The 19,124-nt window shown below is 33.9% G+C and overlaps 2 protein-coding genes across 3 annotated transcripts in view; one reads left to right on the top strand and one right to left on the bottom strand.

The window, feature by feature from the left end:
- LOC117120762 (zinc finger protein 493-like) overlaps positions 1 to 4,287 on the top strand; it is a 21,248-nt gene extending 16,961 nt beyond the window's left edge. Inside the window, exons 3-6 of the transcript XR_004447417.1 lie at positions 2,017 to 2,070; positions 3,123 to 3,227; positions 3,630 to 3,780; positions 4,115 to 4,287. The gene's annotated coding sequence lies outside the window, so the exon portion shown is untranslated. The remainder of the gene's footprint in view (positions 1 to 2,016; positions 2,071 to 3,122; positions 3,228 to 3,629; positions 3,781 to 4,114) is intronic.
- Positions 4,288 to 8,431: 4,144 nt separating this feature from the next.
- Positions 8,432 to 12,824, bottom strand: LOC117120778. 2 transcript variants are annotated; one of them, XM_033265864.1, is made up of 3 exons: positions 12,351 to 12,824; positions 9,770 to 10,460; positions 8,432 to 9,418 (listed from the first exon to the last, which is right to left on the bottom strand). In XM_033265864.1, exons 1-3 carry the CDS (start codon positions 12,718 to 12,720, stop codon positions 8,692 to 8,694), a joined length of 1,788 nt encoding a protein of 595 aa, XP_033121755.1. In that variant the 5' UTR covers positions 12,721 to 12,824; the 3' UTR covers positions 8,432 to 8,691. The 2 variants fall into 2 exon arrangements, with proteins under 2 accessions (XP_033121755.1, XP_033121754.1); XM_033265863.1 differs by having other exon boundaries at positions 8,432 to 10,460.
- Between the last annotated feature and the right edge of the window lie 6,300 nt (positions 12,825 to 19,124).

The raw sequence follows: 19,124 nt of genomic DNA, 5'->3' as shown, positions 1-19,124 counted from the left end.
GGGTATAACTATGTTTTGACTATCATTAATACGTGTGTTGACAGTGAGATTTTCACCGGGTAGACAATGGTTTGCAGCAACTCCCTTGTTTACGTTTTTGGGAATTCCCACTGAATGTCTGTATGTAAAAAAAAAAATCCACGGAAATTCAATGAATAATAGTTGTTTAATGAAAAGTAAATATGAGTAAGCTTTAGCTTAATGCAAAATTTGATCGAATTTGATTACGAACAACGTATAAAAATACATTATCATTTGTATTAGTTTCTAGTATGCTTTCATAACATCTTAATATTGTAGTACTCGGTGACCTGAAAAACAAAAAAAATCATAGTAAATAACACTTGTCATTTCAACTATTAATAACTATAGATAAAAAATAGTGACAACAAGCATATTTCAGATTCAAAGACAACGTTACGTTATTCCTTTTTAATCTAATAAATTACATCAATCACATTTTGTTAACGCATTTCGATATATTCTGAATATTATTTCGGCTATTAATAACAATAATAATAAGCAAGAGTGTTTTAGATGTGGTGGGATACGTACAGTGTTGACCTATGACGAATGAATGTTTAAAAGTTGAATGTGTGTGGGAAAATGTGTGCGAGGGATTTTCCATATCTTTCTATCTAGAATACCGGAAAGTGATGTATTTGAAATATTTATAAGATGAATGTGTTGACTTACTACGTCTAATAAAAACAGACAACGGTTACGTAAATAATAATAAGACGATTGTTTTATTTGGGAATTACAAACTTAAACGATTTTATTTTTTCTAAAATTAACTACTGCATGCAATTATTGTTCTATACTCAAAATCTATTAATCAACCACGCCTGAAAGACTCTTCGTACTAATAACAATAGAGACAAAGGAGTGTATTCAGATTACGTAACAGCACGCTTGGATATGTCGTGAAGGAACTTTAGTAAGAGCATGGCAAGAGATTGTGAATAAACAACTTTACCCGCCCACGTGACCGTTCGTGGACCGCAAGTTCCGATTTTTACCAGGAAGTGTATGCCGAGTAAAATCATTCACGCGTTAATTGAGCACTCGCAGAATAATGGCCCACGCTTTTTACTCGTGAAACACACGCACGATCCACGCGAGGAATGTAGAAAGTCCTCTAGTCAGTACTGTATATGGGCACATCATGACTATATATGGGCACATCATGACCATATATAGGCACATCATGTCTATATATGGGCATACAACAGTTTTTTGTAAAAGAAAATTTGAGCAGAAAGCCTTGTCCAGACTATCAAATTTTATTGACAAAAAAAATGCGACACACGCAAATATGATCATGATGACATAAAAATCAAATCAAAGTAAAGTTTATTTTTCCTTTTGAACATAAAACAATTATTCATTTTATGTAAAACAGAATTTGGAAAAAAAAATTACAAGAAAAGAAAAGTAATTATAGTAAGCAAAATATGGGAGAATGTAACAAAAGGAAGAGGATCAAATAAACTGAAATTGATTCTCTGACTGATCCCCAAAATGGTAACATATAATGAAATATTAAAGAATAATATCATTAATGTTGCTTTACTATATAAATAATAACAATAACAACAAAATAATAATGATAACAAAAAAAGCAATAATAAGAAATAATAATAATAATAATAAATACAAAACATAAGCAATAATAACCAAAGGCAAACAATATCAGCAAAAACACAATAAAAGTAATAGCAAACAGTAACAATAAAAAAGGAACATTACAGTGACTGCAAAAGGCATCATGCCTCAAAGAATAAACAAAAAGCAGCAACAATTGCAGATAAATAAATACTTTTTAAAATTGAGCGATTAATATCAATAATGATATTAAAAATGTCGAGATATAGTTTGCTTAAATGATCGTTAAAATACCTCTACAACCTCTTTTTGTTATATTTATTAATATTGTTATCGTTTTTGTTATCAGTATTAATGACAAAATTTAATGGTATTGCAGTTTTTTAATTTGATTCATGTTGTTTTCAGAGTATGTTGTTGAAGAGAACCCGAAAGTTGAAAAATCAATGCCAATATTACGTAGTAAGTTGCAAAATGACATCTGTTTTATTTTTAAAAAAAAATTGATACAAACATGTTTCTGCATGTAATAATATTGGTCAGCTCTTTAAATACAGTTTGCACTGTAAATCTCCACATTATCTTCACATTATTAATGTATAATTTTAAACAGTAACATAGTAATGCAAATACATATTGTGTATCTTATAACATACCCATTCATACCCCTTGTTGAAGAGCTAAAGTCATAACATTCAAAGTACGTTCTTTGCTGATACCGGCTAATTTATATTATTTATTCCGTATTTATAAGGATTGGGTAATGGAAAGGTAATCATTTAGGACTACCGAATTCCTATAACCTTCTCTTGTTATGAGGCTTGGTGCGCGGGTAGAGAGATATTCACTTGGGACAATGTTTTTTAACCATGTCTCGCTATGAGGCCGGAGGGCAGATCATTTAGGACTCAAGATGCTCCATAACCAAGTGGGGAGCTGATCATCACTAGTAACAGTTCCTACCCGGCCTTATATCTTGCTTCGCATCGTGTGCCACATAAGGCCTTATGGACTGTAACTAACTCAGGCAAAACTAGGCGATTGTCAAAAATTTGAGATTGGCACACAGCATCATTCTATGGACTTTTTTGGAGTGTTAATAAATCAGAACAGGGTCAGAAATATGCGCATGTCTAACAAACACACATGATCGATTCCTAGGGCTAGGCCGGTTTTATACCGGCCTTTAAAAGGAAGATGGGTCTTTGTTGAAGAAGAGCATGCAGGCAATCCAGAGAGAGACAGCAAGTGTTGCATAAAATAACAAATAATGAATGTTTCTTATTCGTACAATTCGTTGAAAGATTGGATGTTCTATTTAACTCTGCTATGCCTCGTTGAATAGAACATCCAATCTTTCACCTCATGAAATATTCTACCCCATTGCACTCATAAACATTCATTATTTGTATACTAGTCTAGTGCTCTCAATAATACCGGACTGGTGCATTGCAGTAAGTGATTTTTTGTGTTATTCATTATTGAAATATATAATTTTTCTTATGGTATTTCAGGATTTTAAGAATTATCAATACATGTTACCTCAAATTCCGGGGATTATGATTCATATGCAGAAAAAAGAAACCAGGATAAACTTTCCTAACAGTAAATACGATGAGGTGAGTGTAAACAATAAAAACAATAAACAATATTTCTACAATGACATCTACATAACAGTGCACGCTTTACATCTTTTTTTGATTTTGTTTAAATCATTTGAACAATGCGCTGAATGTCTGTCATGAGACTGAGAGTGATGCTGTAAAGATGGTCGATTCTATGAAGAACGCAACGTGAATACGCGCACACTACATATCTTTTTTAATGACAATCCATCTAGACTGCCATCGTTGAAGCAAACAGCGTCGCGTCGTCTAGCGCTCATGGGGAGCGGAGTTGGATTCGTCGTGTAACAGTCGTACAACCAGGGAGTGAGTGCCCAGCTTAAGTCCAAGTCTTGTATTTATACCACACGGCATGTAGTGTGTTTAAAAATTTACATTTTGCAAATTCTTCTGCAGATCATGAAAGTGATCAGTAATTCGAATGAGCATGTGATGGCAGTGGCGGCCAACTTCAGCACTGAAGCTGACTCTCACTTGGTGTGCATCCATAATGATATGGCAAACTATCAAACGCAAGCCATCAACATCCAAAACAAACCGAGGCAAGGTAAACTATGGAAAAGAGATGGTCTGACCACATATTCAAATTTGCACCATTCATTTTATTTTTTTTATTAATGAAGGGCCTATAAGCATTTTATGCTTGTCCCCTGTTTGCAGGAGATCTGATGATTTACCTGGGACTCAAAACATGTATCTTTTATTTGCACAATTACCTTCTCGCCAGTGTTCAACTTAAAAAATAAATAAAAAATCCATAGAATTACATCCATTTCTTTCATTGTACAATAAACATTGATTACAGTTATTGTAACCAATGTTTATTGATTACAGTAACTGTAACCAATGTTTATTGTTCAAAAATATAACATTGGTTACAGTTACTGGAGCTAGCTTTGTGGTTTTCAATGGAGCACTGAAGGCAAGCACAGGCTTAATAGCCAAATCCAGCATAGTGGAAGATGGAGTGATGGTGCATATTCAGCCCGATATGATGGCCGCGTTCCGACAAAGCCTGAGGGAGATGAAGGACTTTAGGATACCGTGTGGACCTGTTGGGACTCTGAACCAGAGGAAGTTGTCATTGTGAAGTGGATAGAAGAAACAAGAAAAGTTAACCAAGGGTGAGTAAGTAATTGCTTATGTGTGAACAGCCTGCGTAACATTCTCCTTGGTCTAATTATCCAAGATATGCCGCAAATAACCGAGTCACTGTCACAGTTGCCAAAAAATATACAGGCTATTTTTCCATGCACCACTACATACCACGCACATCACCATGCTTTCCACGTATGCTTTCCATACCGACTACACATGCGCAAAATCTTACTAAATTAAAACCTACTGCATACTTAAATCCAAGTACAAACAGCAGTAAGATTTGACCAAGGTAAAGTTAGCCTTCATCTTGATTTTAAATGAATCCAATGTGAACACACCTTTATTCCACATCTCTAAGTACAGGTCTACCTCTAATCAAAGACCCCTCCAATTAAAGACCATTTTTCTGTGGTCCCAAATTCACAAATGTCTTTTATTTTTATTATTCTAAGTAGAAACCAAAGCTGTTAAAGACCATGAAAACCCTGGTCCCAAAAGTGGTCTTTAAGTTGAGGGAGACTTGTACACATTCATCAGTGAGAGAGTACATGTAGCCTTCCAGGAATGCGTTAAAGCCCTGTCCACACTATAAAGTGATAACATGACATCATCATGCTCATGGGCACATCTCACAAACTGTTCACATCAAATTTGATAGTGTGGACAGAGCTGTAGGCTGGTGGTGGATGGAAATGCCTTGGAGGATTTAATTAAATCTGCTTATAAAGAAGTACTAAACAATGTAGTATAAAATCATATGCCCTCGGATAATAAGTATTAATACTTATTATCCGAGGGCATATTTTTTAGATGTAACTCGCATTATTGGTTACTATGCCTGTTTTATTCGTATGATTTTATACTACATTGTTCAGTACTTCTTATGCCATGTAATACTTGGTTTAGGCTCTCTAGGTGTGTCCATTTTGACTTTATTTAGGTACCTGCCCCATTGTTCTATTGTATTGTTTTATTTATGTTCTTTGTTTATTACGACGCATGAGCTTGGTTGACTGCTTATTATCTGTTTTTTGATTGGATGATCACGTTATACTTTTGTTAAAGTACTGCTACTTATTTATCTATTCTTGTCACAGCTTCAAGATAATAACAATTATCATTCAATAATAGAACCTGTCTCTTATACACATCTAGATGTGTATAAGAGACAGTATATATATTGAAAAGAAATGATAATCCAATTCAGCTTTAATGAAACGTAAAACTTTAATAAGAACTAAGGAAGGTAACGGTTGTTGCTACATTTGCTGTTGTTTTCTACATTAGCAGTTGTAACAAGGCACATCATGACTGATACAACATTTGTACAATATTTGTCACTTGACACACAATTGGTCTGTGGGATGATGTTTTGGCCAAACTGATTGAAATCTATGGTTTACTTCATCAGTTTCTTTATTATGAAATTTATGGTCACCTTTTAAATATATTTATTTTTAAAACTGTTTCTGTTTGAATATGGTGAATTTCAAGGAATGAAAGGAGATGAGTATAATAATAGATGAAAAAAAAATTTGAACTTACTGATTCATTTGTAATGATTTGGAATAACATTTGTCAGCTAGTAACAATATAATTATACTAAAATATATAATAAAAAACGTTTTATTGTAAAGATACAACAATCTCGACCTTTGTAAATATTGGTTAGGCCAAAATTTGATGAATTACAAATATTGTATGGTTAAATATCTTAAAATGCATGTCTTCTTCTGGATATGCTGACAGCTTAACCACAAGCGCAGCCAGCATTATTCAGTATAGTTAAAGGTAAAAATCTGTGAAAACGCCAACAGTGTAAAGGATTTGAAAAGCTTGATAATTGCAAGGAGGTATAAAAATTTATTTTTATTTATTTTTATATTGCTTAATCAATTTTTAAAATTGAAAAATAATTTAGGCCAGAGATAGAATTTTCATCATAGGCCTGTCAACTATTTTCATCAGTAAATTATTTTTATGACCTGGCACAAAAATGAAAGCTTTGCTTTAAAGATTATAAAATTGCATGTAATTTTACTGTCTGTAATTAATTTGAAAGCCTTTCAAATTGTTACATTGTTCATACAGTTTATCGGGGAAGACTTCCTGATGGAAAATGCTCTCTGTACTCTTAAAGCAAAATCAAAATATTATCGTATCGGGATGCATGGGGGAACATAGTAACAACACCACAGATCAGATCTGTAGTGTTGTTACTAGCATACCCCACCCCTCACCTAGTTTCACAGGTACAATATTTATTGTGGTACTAATTACACACACACTCTATTACTATACGTAACACATGCAATCAAAATATATACATGCATCTATCACACCCAATGCCTCAGCTTCTATCAGTCTATTGCTTCCAACTGTTCTAGATGAGGCAAAATGTTGAATGTTGCTCCCCCATCAACAAGGTACTGTAGATATACACACAATTTTAAATTACAAAACACAGTAAATGCAAATAAATGACACATGCCAGGGATTTCTTTAATTGAATTGTAGTCTTTTCAAATTCTAAAATACCACTAAAAATGTATTGGTTTAACACTAAATTATGTATGGCTGTAGTTCACAAATATATTTCAATATCTAACTGCTTCTAGCTATTAAAATCATATAAGGGACAGACAAAATATACAGTATGGTTTAGTAATAGTAGTGAAAATTCGTATATAGAACTCTATTTAGGAACTCTAGTGAAAGTTTTATCAGCAGGTATACAATTGCTGACCTGAAAATGTTCCACAGTAAATCATCATAAAATAGTATATCAAAATATATCTACAGGCTTGGACACAGACTATTACGAAGTGAAAATCAATCTCTACATATTATTTATAGAATTTATATTCATAGTTATTCAGTTTCCCTATATTTTTCAGGATATATGCAATCCATTTGACTGTCTTTATATTACTAGTTAACAAAAATATAGGCCAGGACAAATTTCTATTAATAAAAACTTATATTTATAGTTTATATTCAAACTTGACCAGCTTTAACCATTTTATTCAGTGTTTCCCTATATTTTTCAGGATATATGCAACCCATTCAACTGACTCTTTATATTACTTTTAGGCAACTATAATGATTTATGTTACTGTAATGATTATTTGCAAAGTAATTACTCCATCCATTCAAATAAAATGCAAAACTGCAGAGTAGTAAACAGAAAATTCATAGGCTATTCGAGGCCCACTATACCAGCAGAGGTGTTATCGTCACACTCTTTGACTTTCTTGGCCTAGCATCTTTGACTTTCTTGGCCTAGCATCTTTGACTTTCTTGGCCTAGCATCTTTGACTTTCTTGGCCTAGCATGCTCACACTTGCGACAGTTGTTGATTCTTAATATATATAACAATGTCATATGTGAATTAATTCATGTTGCTTTCATATTTTTGGCACATTTTCTTTAGAAACAAAAAAGAGTGTTTAATGATTGAGATATTACAGTCAAAGTTTGAGGAATTCGTTTCGCACTGAACAACCTTCCGCCTCTGGACTGCCCCTGTACCTACTATAACCTACAGTAGACCAATAAACATGAGGACAAACATGGAAAAAGCAATGAGAATTAAAATCAAAATAGTATTAAACCAAATCTTAATTCTGAGTGGATGTTACTGCCCTAAATCAAATACAGGCATACAATAACATCCAATCAGAATAAAGAATTAGTTTAAGACTTGTGTAGCAAGAGCATGCCGCCATACAACAAAACTGGATCGTCTTTTAAAACTTTCCATGTTTACCCTGCACAGCTATCATCAAGGGATCTGATATCGGCTGATTCCGAGCTAAATATTGTTAAGCCAGTATCTGTGCTTGGAGCTGCTGCAGCTGTTGTGGCAGGAGAAATTGTCTTGCTGAGAGGTCATTACCCTCCAAAGCAAGCATGTTGTCTTCCAATACTATATTCATCCTACCACATTCCTCCATCATTTCATTAACAATAATGCCTGATAAACTGCAATAACTCATGTCAATATGGCTCGTGTCTGGGGAAATCTTAATAAGACAAGGTAATGTTCTACCACTGACTGATGACAGGTTAATCGTACTAAAATCTATGCTTTTCCAATTCAGCAGTCTCATATTTACACCTGATTCAACCAGCCTTTGTAGGTTATCAGCTGAAAGAGAATAATCACTCCATCTGAAAGGTTCAATAGCACTATAATGCTTATCATAAGGAGGATGAATTACTCTGACTAACTCTACAAGTGATTTACCATCAATATCTGAAAGGTCATTGCCCTTTAGTTCAAGCATGTTGTCTTCCAATACTATATTCATCCTACCAAATTCTTCTATTATTTCATTAACAATAAAGAGAATAATCACTCCATCTGAAAAGTTTTATCATCATCATCATCATCATCATAAGGCTGAATAATTACCCCGATTAACTCTGCAAGTGATTTACCATCAATACATGAAAGGTCATTGCCCTTTAGTCCAAGCATGTTGTCTTCCAATACTATATTCATCCTACCACATTCCTCAATCATTTCATTAACAATAATGTCTGATAAACTGCAATAACTCATGTCAATATGGCTCAGGTCTGGAGAAATCTTAAAAAGGAAAGCTAATGTTCTACCACTGACTGAAGATAGGTTAATCTTACTCAAATCTATCCTTTTCCAATGCAGTCTCATATTTACACCTGATTCAACCAGCCTTTGTAGGTTATCAGCTGAAAGAGCATAATCACTCCAAGTGAAAGTACCACCATAAGGTGTGACTACCCTGACCAACTCTGCAAGTGATTTACCATCAATACATGAAAGGTCATTGCCCTCTAGTTCAAGCATGTTGTTTTTCAATACTACATTCATCCTACCACATTCCTCCATCATTTCAGTAACAATACTGCTGGATAAACTGCAATAACTCATGTCAAAAACGCTCAGGTTTGGGAAAATCTTAAAAAGGCAAGCTAATGTTCTACCACTGACTGAAGATAGGTTAATCTTACTCAAATCTATCCATTTTCCATTCAGTCTCATATTTACACCTGATTCAACCAGCCTTTGTAGGTTATCAGCTGAAAGAGCATAATCACTCCAAGTGAAAGTACCATCATAAGGTGTGACTACCCTGACCAACTCTACAAGTGATTTACCATCGATATCTGAAAGGTCATTGCCCTTTAGTCCAAGCATGTTGTCTTTCAATACTATATTCATCCTACCACATTCCTCCATCATTTCATTAACAATACTGCCTGATAAACTGCAATAACTCATGTCAATATACCTCATGTCTGGGGAAATCTTAATAAGGCAAGCTAATGCTCTACCACTGACTGAAGATAGGTTAATCGTACTCAAATCTATCCATTTTCCATTCAGTCTCATATTTACACCTGATTCAACCAGTCTTTTTAGGTTATCAGCTGAAAGAGAATAATCCCTCCATCTGAAAGGTTCAATAGCACCATAATGCTTATCATAAGGAGGATGAATTACTCTGACTAACTCTACAAGTGATTTACCATCGATATCTGAAAGGTCATTGCCCTTTAGTTCAAGCATGTTGTCTTTCAATACTATATTCATCCTACCACATTCCTCCATCATTTCATTAACAATAATGCCTGATAAACTGCAAAAACTCATGTCAATATGGCTCGTGTCTGGGGAAATCTTAATAAGGCAAGCTAATGTTCTACCACTGACTGAAGATAGGTTAATCTTACTCAAATCTATGCATTTTCCATTCAGTCTCATATTTACACCTGATTCAACCAGCCTTTGTAGGTTATCAGCTGAAAGAAAATAATCACTCCATCTGAAAGGTTTAGTAGCACCATAAAGCTCCTCATGAGGAGGATGAATTACTCTGACTAACTCTACAAGTGATTTACCATCGATATCTGAAAGGTCATTGCCCTTTAGTTCAAGCATGTTGTCTTTCAATACTATATTCATCCTACCACATTCCTCCATCATTTCATTAACAATACTGACTGATAAACTGCAATAACTCATGTCAATATGGCTCATGTCTGGGGAAATCTTAATAAGGCAAGCTAATGTTCTACCACTGACTGAAGATAGGTTAATCTTACTCAAATCTATCCATTTTCTATTCAGTCTCATATCTGATTCAACCAGCCTTTGTAGGTTATCAGCTGAAAGAGAATAATCACTCCATCTGAAAGGTTCAACAGCACCACGATGCTTATCATAAGTATAAGGAGGATGAATTACTCTGACTAACTCTACAATTGATTTACCATCAATATCTGAAAGGTCATTGCCCTTTAGTTCAAGCATGTTGTCTTCCAATACTATATTCATCCTACCACATTCCTCCATCATTTCATTAACAATAATGCCTGATAAACTGCAATAACTCATGTCAATATGGCTTATGTCTGGGGAAATCTTAATAAGGCAAGCTAATGTTCTACCACTGACTGATGACAGGTTAATCTTACTCAAATCTATCCTTTTCCAATTCAGTCTCATATTTACACCTGATTCAACCAGCCTTTGTAGGTTATCAGCTGAAAGAGAATAATCCCACCATTTGAAAGGTTCAATAAAAACACAATGCTTATCATAAGTATAAGGAGGATGAATTACTCTGACTAACTCTACAATTGATTTACCATCAATATCTGAAAGGTCATTGCCCTTTAGTTCAAGCATGTTGTCTTCCAATACTATATTCATCCTACCACATTCCTCCATCATTTCATTAACAATGCTGCCTGATAAACTGCAATAACTCATGTCAATATTGCTCAGGTCTTGAAAAATCTTAAAAAGGCAAGCTAATGTTCTACCACTGACTGAAGATAGGTTAATCTTACTCAAATCTATGCTTTTCCAATTCAGTCTCAGTCTCATATTTACACCTGATTCAACCAGCCTTTGTAGGTTATCAGCTGAAAGAGAATAATCCCTCCATTTGAAAGGTTCAATAAAAACATAATGCTTATCATAAGTATAAGGAGGATGAATTACTCTGACTAACTCTACAATTGATTTACCATCAATATCTGAAAGGTCATTGCCCTTTAGTTCAAACATGTTGTCTTTCAATACTATATTCATCCTACCACATTCCTCCATCATTTCATTAACAATAATGCCTGATAAACTGCAATAACTTGTGTCAATATGGCTCATGTCTGGGGAAATCTTAATAAGGCAAGCTAATGTTCTACCTCTGACTGAAGATAGGTTAATCTTACTCAAATCTATGCTTTCCCAATTCAGTCTCATATATACACCTGATTCAACCAGCCTTTGTAGGTTATCAGCTGAAAGAGAATAATCACTCCATCTGAAAATTTCAATAGCACCATAATGCTTATCATAAGGAGGATGAATTACCCTGACTAACTCTACAAGTAATTTACCATCAATATCTGAAAGGTCATTGCCCTTTAGTTCAAGCATGTTGTCTTTCAATACTATATTCATCCTACCACATTCCTCCATCATTTCATTAACAATAATGCCTGATAAACTGCAATAACTTGTGTCAATATGGCTCATGTCTGGGGAAATCTTAATAAGACAAGCTAATGTTCTACCACTGACTGAAGATAGGTTAATCTTACTCAAATCTATGCTTTTCCAATTCAGTCTCAGTCTCATATTTACACCTGATTCAACCAGCCTTTGTAGGTTATCAGCTGAAAGAGAATAATCACTCCATCTGAAAGGTTCAATAGCACCATAATGCTTATCATAAGGAGAATGAATTACTCTGACTAACTCTACAAGTGATTTACCATCAATATCTGAAAGGTCAGTGCCCTTTAGTTCAAGCATGTTGTCTTTCAATACTATATTCATCCTAACACATTCCTCCATCATTTCAATAACAATAATGAATGATAAACTGCAATAACTCATGTCAATATGGCTCATGTATGGGGAAATCTTAATAAGGCAAGCTAATGTTCTACCACTGACTGATGACAGGTTAATCTTACTCAAATCTATGCTTTTCCAATTCAGTCTCAGTCTCATATTTACACCTGATTCAACCAGCCTTTGTAGGTTATCAGCTGAAAGAGAATAATCACTCCATCTGAAAGGTTCAATAGCACCATAACGCTTATCATAAGGAGAATGAATTACTCTGACTAACTCTACAAGTGATTTACCATCAATATCTGAAAGGTCATTGCCCTTTAGTTCAAGCATGTTGTCTTTCAATACTATATTCATTCTACCACATTCCTCCATCATTTCATTAACAATAATGCCTGATAAACTGCAATAACTCATGTCAATATGGCTTATGTCTGGGGAAATCTTAATAAGGCAAGCTAATGTTCTACCACTGACTGATGACAGGTTAATCTTACTCAAATCTATCCTTTTCCAATTCAGTCTCATATTTACATCTGATTCAACCAGCTTTGTTAGGTTATCAGCTGTAAGAGAATATTTACTAAAAATGAAAGAAACAACATATGGATGGTGATCATCAGAATAATAATCATCATCACAGAAATCATTATCATAAAAATTATAATCGGGATAATCAAAAACATCATCATGTTTATAACTCTGATATATGCTCTGACTAACTACCCATATAAATGTTGCAAGTGATTCACTATCAATATATGAAAGGTTTAACTTTTGCCTCAATAGACGTCTGCTAAATACTACATACCTCCTATGACAATATTTAATCCTTTTAATAATGCTGCCTGATAGTTTACCACTGGCTACCTTTAAATATTGCAGTTTAGGAGCCACTTCAAACAGTTTTTCTAGTAAACCGCCATCAGTATTCTGTAGATGGTTAATAGTAAGTTCGGTTAATTTCAACTTAGTGTGAGTTTTGTGTAACTCATTCATAACTTCACTGAGTACAGAAGCTTGACAACCTGTTATGTAAGATAGGTTTCTTGCATGTTCTAAGAAATGAATTACAAAAAAAGAACTAACTTTAAGGTTAAACCTGAAGTCCATTACCCTTTTGTTATATGTCATATCTATATTTTTCATTGCAGCTGAAAGAATTTTGATTCTTTTTTCTCCCCAATTTGAAATATATTCAAAAAAATGTTTTGTTGGCCAAGCTCCTTGTGCTACAACTGAGCTGTGTACAAAATCCCTGGATGAAATTCTTAAAGACTCTTCACTAGATGTATCTATCATATAGATTGCTGCCTTTTCAAGCGCTACGATTTCATGACGTGTTTCATAATTCCTATTCTTATATTCAATGTAACACATAAGTTTGAATAGATGCATATTTTTGATGTCATTGTCTCTATTAAGAATTCTTCTGAATGACTGACATATTTGCTCACAGCATGCTTTCATTTCACTGTTGTTATCCAGTTCCTGCAGTACATGGTGTTCATGTTCATCTTTCACATGTCTGAAACATTGTGCTATTGAGCACAAATTTGAGGCCCTCTTTATGAACCAAAGTTTTAGCAATTTACCAGCTTTTTCACCAAGAAATCCTACTGTGAACACTCTTGTCATATGTAGGTATTCATTAGATCTTATCACATCATACTCCTCTGCTTTCAAATGATCTTCCTGAATTTGATTAGCCAAGTAAAACCCTGCTAGTGCCTCTGACATTAACTTGTGTGGGGGTGTGTACATCTCCCTTGTATCACCTGGATCAACAGGGGTATCTTCATAAACAAATCCAAAATTTAGTGCTAAATTTACTAGTTTTTCACTACATGCCATCTCTGACAAAACATATTTGTCAATAGATAGTTCATTTTTCTTTAGTCCTTCATACATACATTTTCCTAAAGCTAAAATGGCAGATATATACTGATCTGGAAGTCTGTCAAACTTAGTAATTGCAGGTTTATTGCTAGGCCTGTTAGGGTATTGATTTAAAGTACAACAAATGATTTCCTTGAAGAGATCTGTCAAGTATGTGGGAAGAAGAATTTTTTGTTTCCATATGGTACAAATATGAAGCAATAACAGTGGAGATGAACACAATTGAAATGCTTCTTTGTGATAACCACCCCAACATACTGTATACTCTGAATCAAGCAAGAACTCTTTTATTAGCAATTCACCAACTTCGGTTGCACCAATTGATTCAAAATGCTTGTGAATGTATTTCTTTATGTTTCCTGGACTGAATCCCTTTACTTCAATGTGTACATCACAGCATTTAACCAAATCAGTTGTGTTGTTAGGTCGAGATGTTATCACCACAGTGCTTTTTTGCAATTCACTTCCTTTAAATAGATCTAATGGGTCTTTAACATCCCTTTTTAACTCATCATATCCATCTAACAAAATTACTATTTCATTGTCATGTTTGACCAGGAAATTTTCAACCGAATTATCATTCAAATCATTCTTTTTAATTATTCCATTTGAATCCATTTTTTTCACAATCATGTCCAAGAACTTTACACATGCTTTAATTTCCCTGATATTCATCAGAAATAGTAATTTATCAGCAAAGACATGTTCATCATCAGTAGCCCACTGATAAGCAATATATTTAAGGAGAGTAGTCTTGCCCATTCCTCCCTTCCCTGTTATTAATACCTTACACGCATCTGTTGATTTAATAAGACCTAATACCTCTGTTAATGATGCAGGTTTACCTGCCTTCATTATACATGTCGACTTGACTTGTTCTTGTTCTATTTGTTCTTCTTCATCAGTATGCTCTTCACCTGTATACTCTTCATCTTTTTCTTCTTTGTTTTTTTCTTCTTTTTCTTTGTCTTTTGGTTCTCTATTGCCTTTTCTTGTTGACTGATGTAAGATGAGTTCAGTAAATATTTCTGCAATATCTACAGCATGATTTTTATGCCAGATTGATGGTGTCATTCTTTTTAAATCCCTATATATTTGTTGTTGAGTTTTTATCAGGGAATCTTTGATGATTATGTCTGGAATAGAGAATCAAACAACAATATAATTCTGCTATTACTTATAAAGAGATATTTTTGAATTTGAGAAGTATTTATTTTCATATTATACATTTATGCTCACATTAGAATTGTATAGTCATTTAGCTATTTGACACTACTGAGCAAAACAATAGTATGAAATATAGTAATGTCAAGTTTATTGAGTACATAAAATCAATAGTTTAAATAGTAGATACATGTTAAGTAATTTCAGGACTAAAAATTGAAGGGTGTAGAGAATACTGTTAATATCATTAATCAAATATTATTATAAATAATTACAGCTTTATTTTAAAGCAAAAAATCTTGCATCACCATATTAGTTTTCACAAGGCCATCTTCACTTACCAAAATACCAGGGAACAGTGAAATGCAAAATACAAAGAATATGAAAACTTTTTCTATGATTTGTATTTTGATAAGATCTAGCAGTGGATTTCAACCAGTACCAAGCAAAGCCCATTTGAAGAGCAATGACGTGCTTGTGTACATTTGTTACGTTGGTGTGGCTACTTTTCATTATGATGTCACAAATGGAGACAGGTCTCAATAAGTTATTGAATCTGTCTAAAAGGATGAATAAATGTATGTTTCTCATGATCATTGGGCGTATCTGACTGGTTCACTTCATTGACTACGAATTTTCGTTGAGTATTATTTTCATTCGACTGGTTCGTAAAACAGACTTCTTTGACAACGAAAATTAACGTAACCAGAGTGCGTTAATCTGTGTTAAGTTATCCATGTGACCAAAACAAACATGGCCAATTGGTCATTTTAGAAACAACATTTGCATTAATATAATTTAGGTTAAATTTCAGAAAATAAAAATTACAATATTTACTCACATTGAAGTCAAAAAATAATTGTAACAGAACTAACAGAATTCAAAAACTGGATGAAAACATTTCTTTTACGAAAAATACTGCCATAAGCCAAAGCAATCTTGATTACGCAGCTTGTATCGCGGTAACTATTCAGCCATTTTGTTTCTAATTGACTGGTCATCTTCGTTATTAAGTAGGATTTTACCACTGCGCAGGTGGGCATGGTTTAACAAAGAACGACCAATCAAATACGGCCATTCTCTTGTTCTGAAATGGGATATTATGTAACTGAGTGCTAAAATCAGTTCTAAAATTATTTAAAATAGTTAAACTTCTTCTTTAACAAACTATAGCAGTTTACCTTCCCATAAAGCTTTCACAGCCAAGTAACTTGGTAATCCTTCAATGAAACTGTCAATCTTTTCTTCACAAAGCTTCTTCCTATGCTCTAGATCCAGTATTAAATGCCAGCTGTCTTTATAATTCTTCAACAGAGGCATCTCATTATGTTGTACGTCAAGCATTCGTATATCGTCTCTAGTCAGTTTCATCCCTAGCTTAAACAGGAATTGTCTGAATCGTGTGAATCTAGACACTTCATGTTCCTTGAGCCTTTGTAAAAGTGGAAGTGCAATTTTGGATTTGAAGCCGAATTGTTCAGTTACTTTTATTGTGTCGTACAGGATTGTGAGGTTTGTTCGACTCAAATTCCCTGAACCAGTTAAATTTTGCAGCAAGGACGTCACTTCAGTAGCCTTACTTAACTCAATATAATTTGGCACATGATCTGTGTAGAGAACTTTCAGCATATTGATGTATCCAAGTCCATCATACCATCTTGAAAAATCCAACAACAGCTGTCTGAAATCACTCTCTGAAATTCCTATGATAAAATTGTGACAATAAATTGACTATCACTCAACAAAAATAGAAATGTACAGCGACAGAATTACAATTGCAAATGTGTATTTGATCATCACGATCAAAATTAATTCTGCTATAGTCAGTATAATCATAATCACAATAGAAACAAATAGTTAAAATGGTTTTTTGGTGAAATAAGTAAACAATAAACTGAAAAATTTGCAAATTACACAACAAAATTTTAAAATAATTAGATATTACCCTTAATAATTTCTAATTTATTTTCAGGAAAATGGAATTTAAAAAAACTCACATTACTATTAGAAGAAATGTAGGATTAATTTAGGAATTGTGTTGGTTTTTGCCGACTGAGAATGTTCAGAGTTCAAAGTATATTTTAATGTCTACTTTTAAATAAATTTTTGTTTTGATTCTACTATATATCATTAAGACCAAATAACAATAATTGTTAGTTTCATGTCCAGGATTTGAAATTATTTTTTGGTGAGTGTATTTACTATTTGCTTTTTACTATCCGTAAACAGACTGGTAAATAGCAGAAATATAAAAAAAGAAAATTAAAAAGTAAAATGAATCTTAGTAATGTATTTCTGCCATTTATGTTCTCAATTCTTCTTAGGCATTATTTTTATTGCCCATGGAAAAATGAATGTTTTTCAATAAATAGCAAAGAGTAAATTTGGTCATGAGTCTCCAAAATTTGATGAGGGCGGGAACGTGGAACTAGCAATTAATTTTATTTGGCCTAAATGCAAAGTTGGTGATGAGAAAATGACACATTGTCACTATAAGAATTTAGAACAGTTTCACTGAATTAAAAGTGTGCTTTAGGGAGCTTTTGATTGCATGACGACGGTATAGCAGGACATAATGGCATCACTAAAGTCATCTGCGCATGCGAGAACATTAAGTTCTCCTTAAATAAAGAGGGAAGGAGGAGGAGAAGGATGGGAAAGAGAATGTTTATCCAGTCCCCGACCGAGTTACATTTTCTCGCATTCACATTGGTGGATCTGGGGAGGGGGTGATTTTAATATTGTTTATTGATGATTGCAACAAATCATCCGATACTCCAATTCAATTGACACATCATACCAAATAACGACCCTACAACAAGTGTCCATTTTATGTGTGTCTTTATTTTGCATATCTTCCATCTAATCACATTGGCCGCCCTAGTCACATGATATGATCAACATCGTGACGTAGTCACATCACTACAACTCCTTCCTCTTTAAAAAAAAAACAATGTTATACAGTAATGACTTCACATTTACAGTATATAAATTACTAACTGAAATGATATGTGATTTATGATTTAAACATTTGGTTAAGTAAGAACAAGTACAGACTTCATTTAGTGATATATACGTTGTATTTTTATTTTATTTTATTTTTTATTTATTTTTTTTTTTGAACAATAAACCTCATAAAGTACTTTACACGTGAGTTTTATCGTGTAGTAATTCTTTGCCTGTGTATAGTAGCCTATATTAAAGGTCTAAACGGTTAGGTGGAGTGATACGCCTCTTTGGACGAGAATCCTGAGAATGTGTATCCCTAGTTGGTAGTGCATTTTCACTTACTATATCACCTTTGTCTATTTTCTTAAAATAGCTTTTATTCCTTGCCTTTGTTTCGCTGCCTCTTTTTGCAATGACCATGTCACCATTAACCTTAACTACTGTGAAAGGCTTAGCTTCGTATTTAGGCTTCAATTTACCTTTCCCTAAGTTTTTGATTAATGCTTTATCACCCACTTGGATGCTAGATGGTTTTATGTGTCGCTTAATTTCAGCATATGTTTTCATTTTTTGTTTCGACTGTTTATCATTGAGTTTTAATTTGTCATGTATCACTTCTGGCATACAACCAACCTCAGGTATCTGTGGAAGCTTAGTTTTTAACGGCTTACCATTTGCTATCGTTGCTGGCGGGATGCCAGTCGACGTGTGGGGAGTGGCGCGATAGTTGCGTAAGAATTTGTATAGTTCTTTTTTCCGTGATTTACCTTCCACTTGGGCGCATTTGCACACCTTGCCAATTGTTTTCATGAATCGCTCCGCACATCCATTGGCCTCTGGCCAACATGGAGTTATTCTTTGGTGTTTAAACCCTAGACCACGCGCAAAAGCTTTAAATTCGTCTCCATTGAATGGTGGGC

The sequence above is a fragment of the Anneissia japonica genome, unplaced genomic scaffold (genome assembly GCF_011630105.1).
Source record: "Anneissia japonica isolate Jap-2015-1 unplaced genomic scaffold, ASM1163010v1 scaffold69_len1423075_cov170, whole genome shotgun sequence".
NCBI lineage: Eukaryota > Metazoa > Echinodermata > Crinoidea > Comatulida > Comatulidae > Anneissia > Anneissia japonica.
The sequence above is the reverse complement of the archived record's forward strand: the minus strand, read 5'-3'. Positions and strand labels throughout refer to the sequence as shown.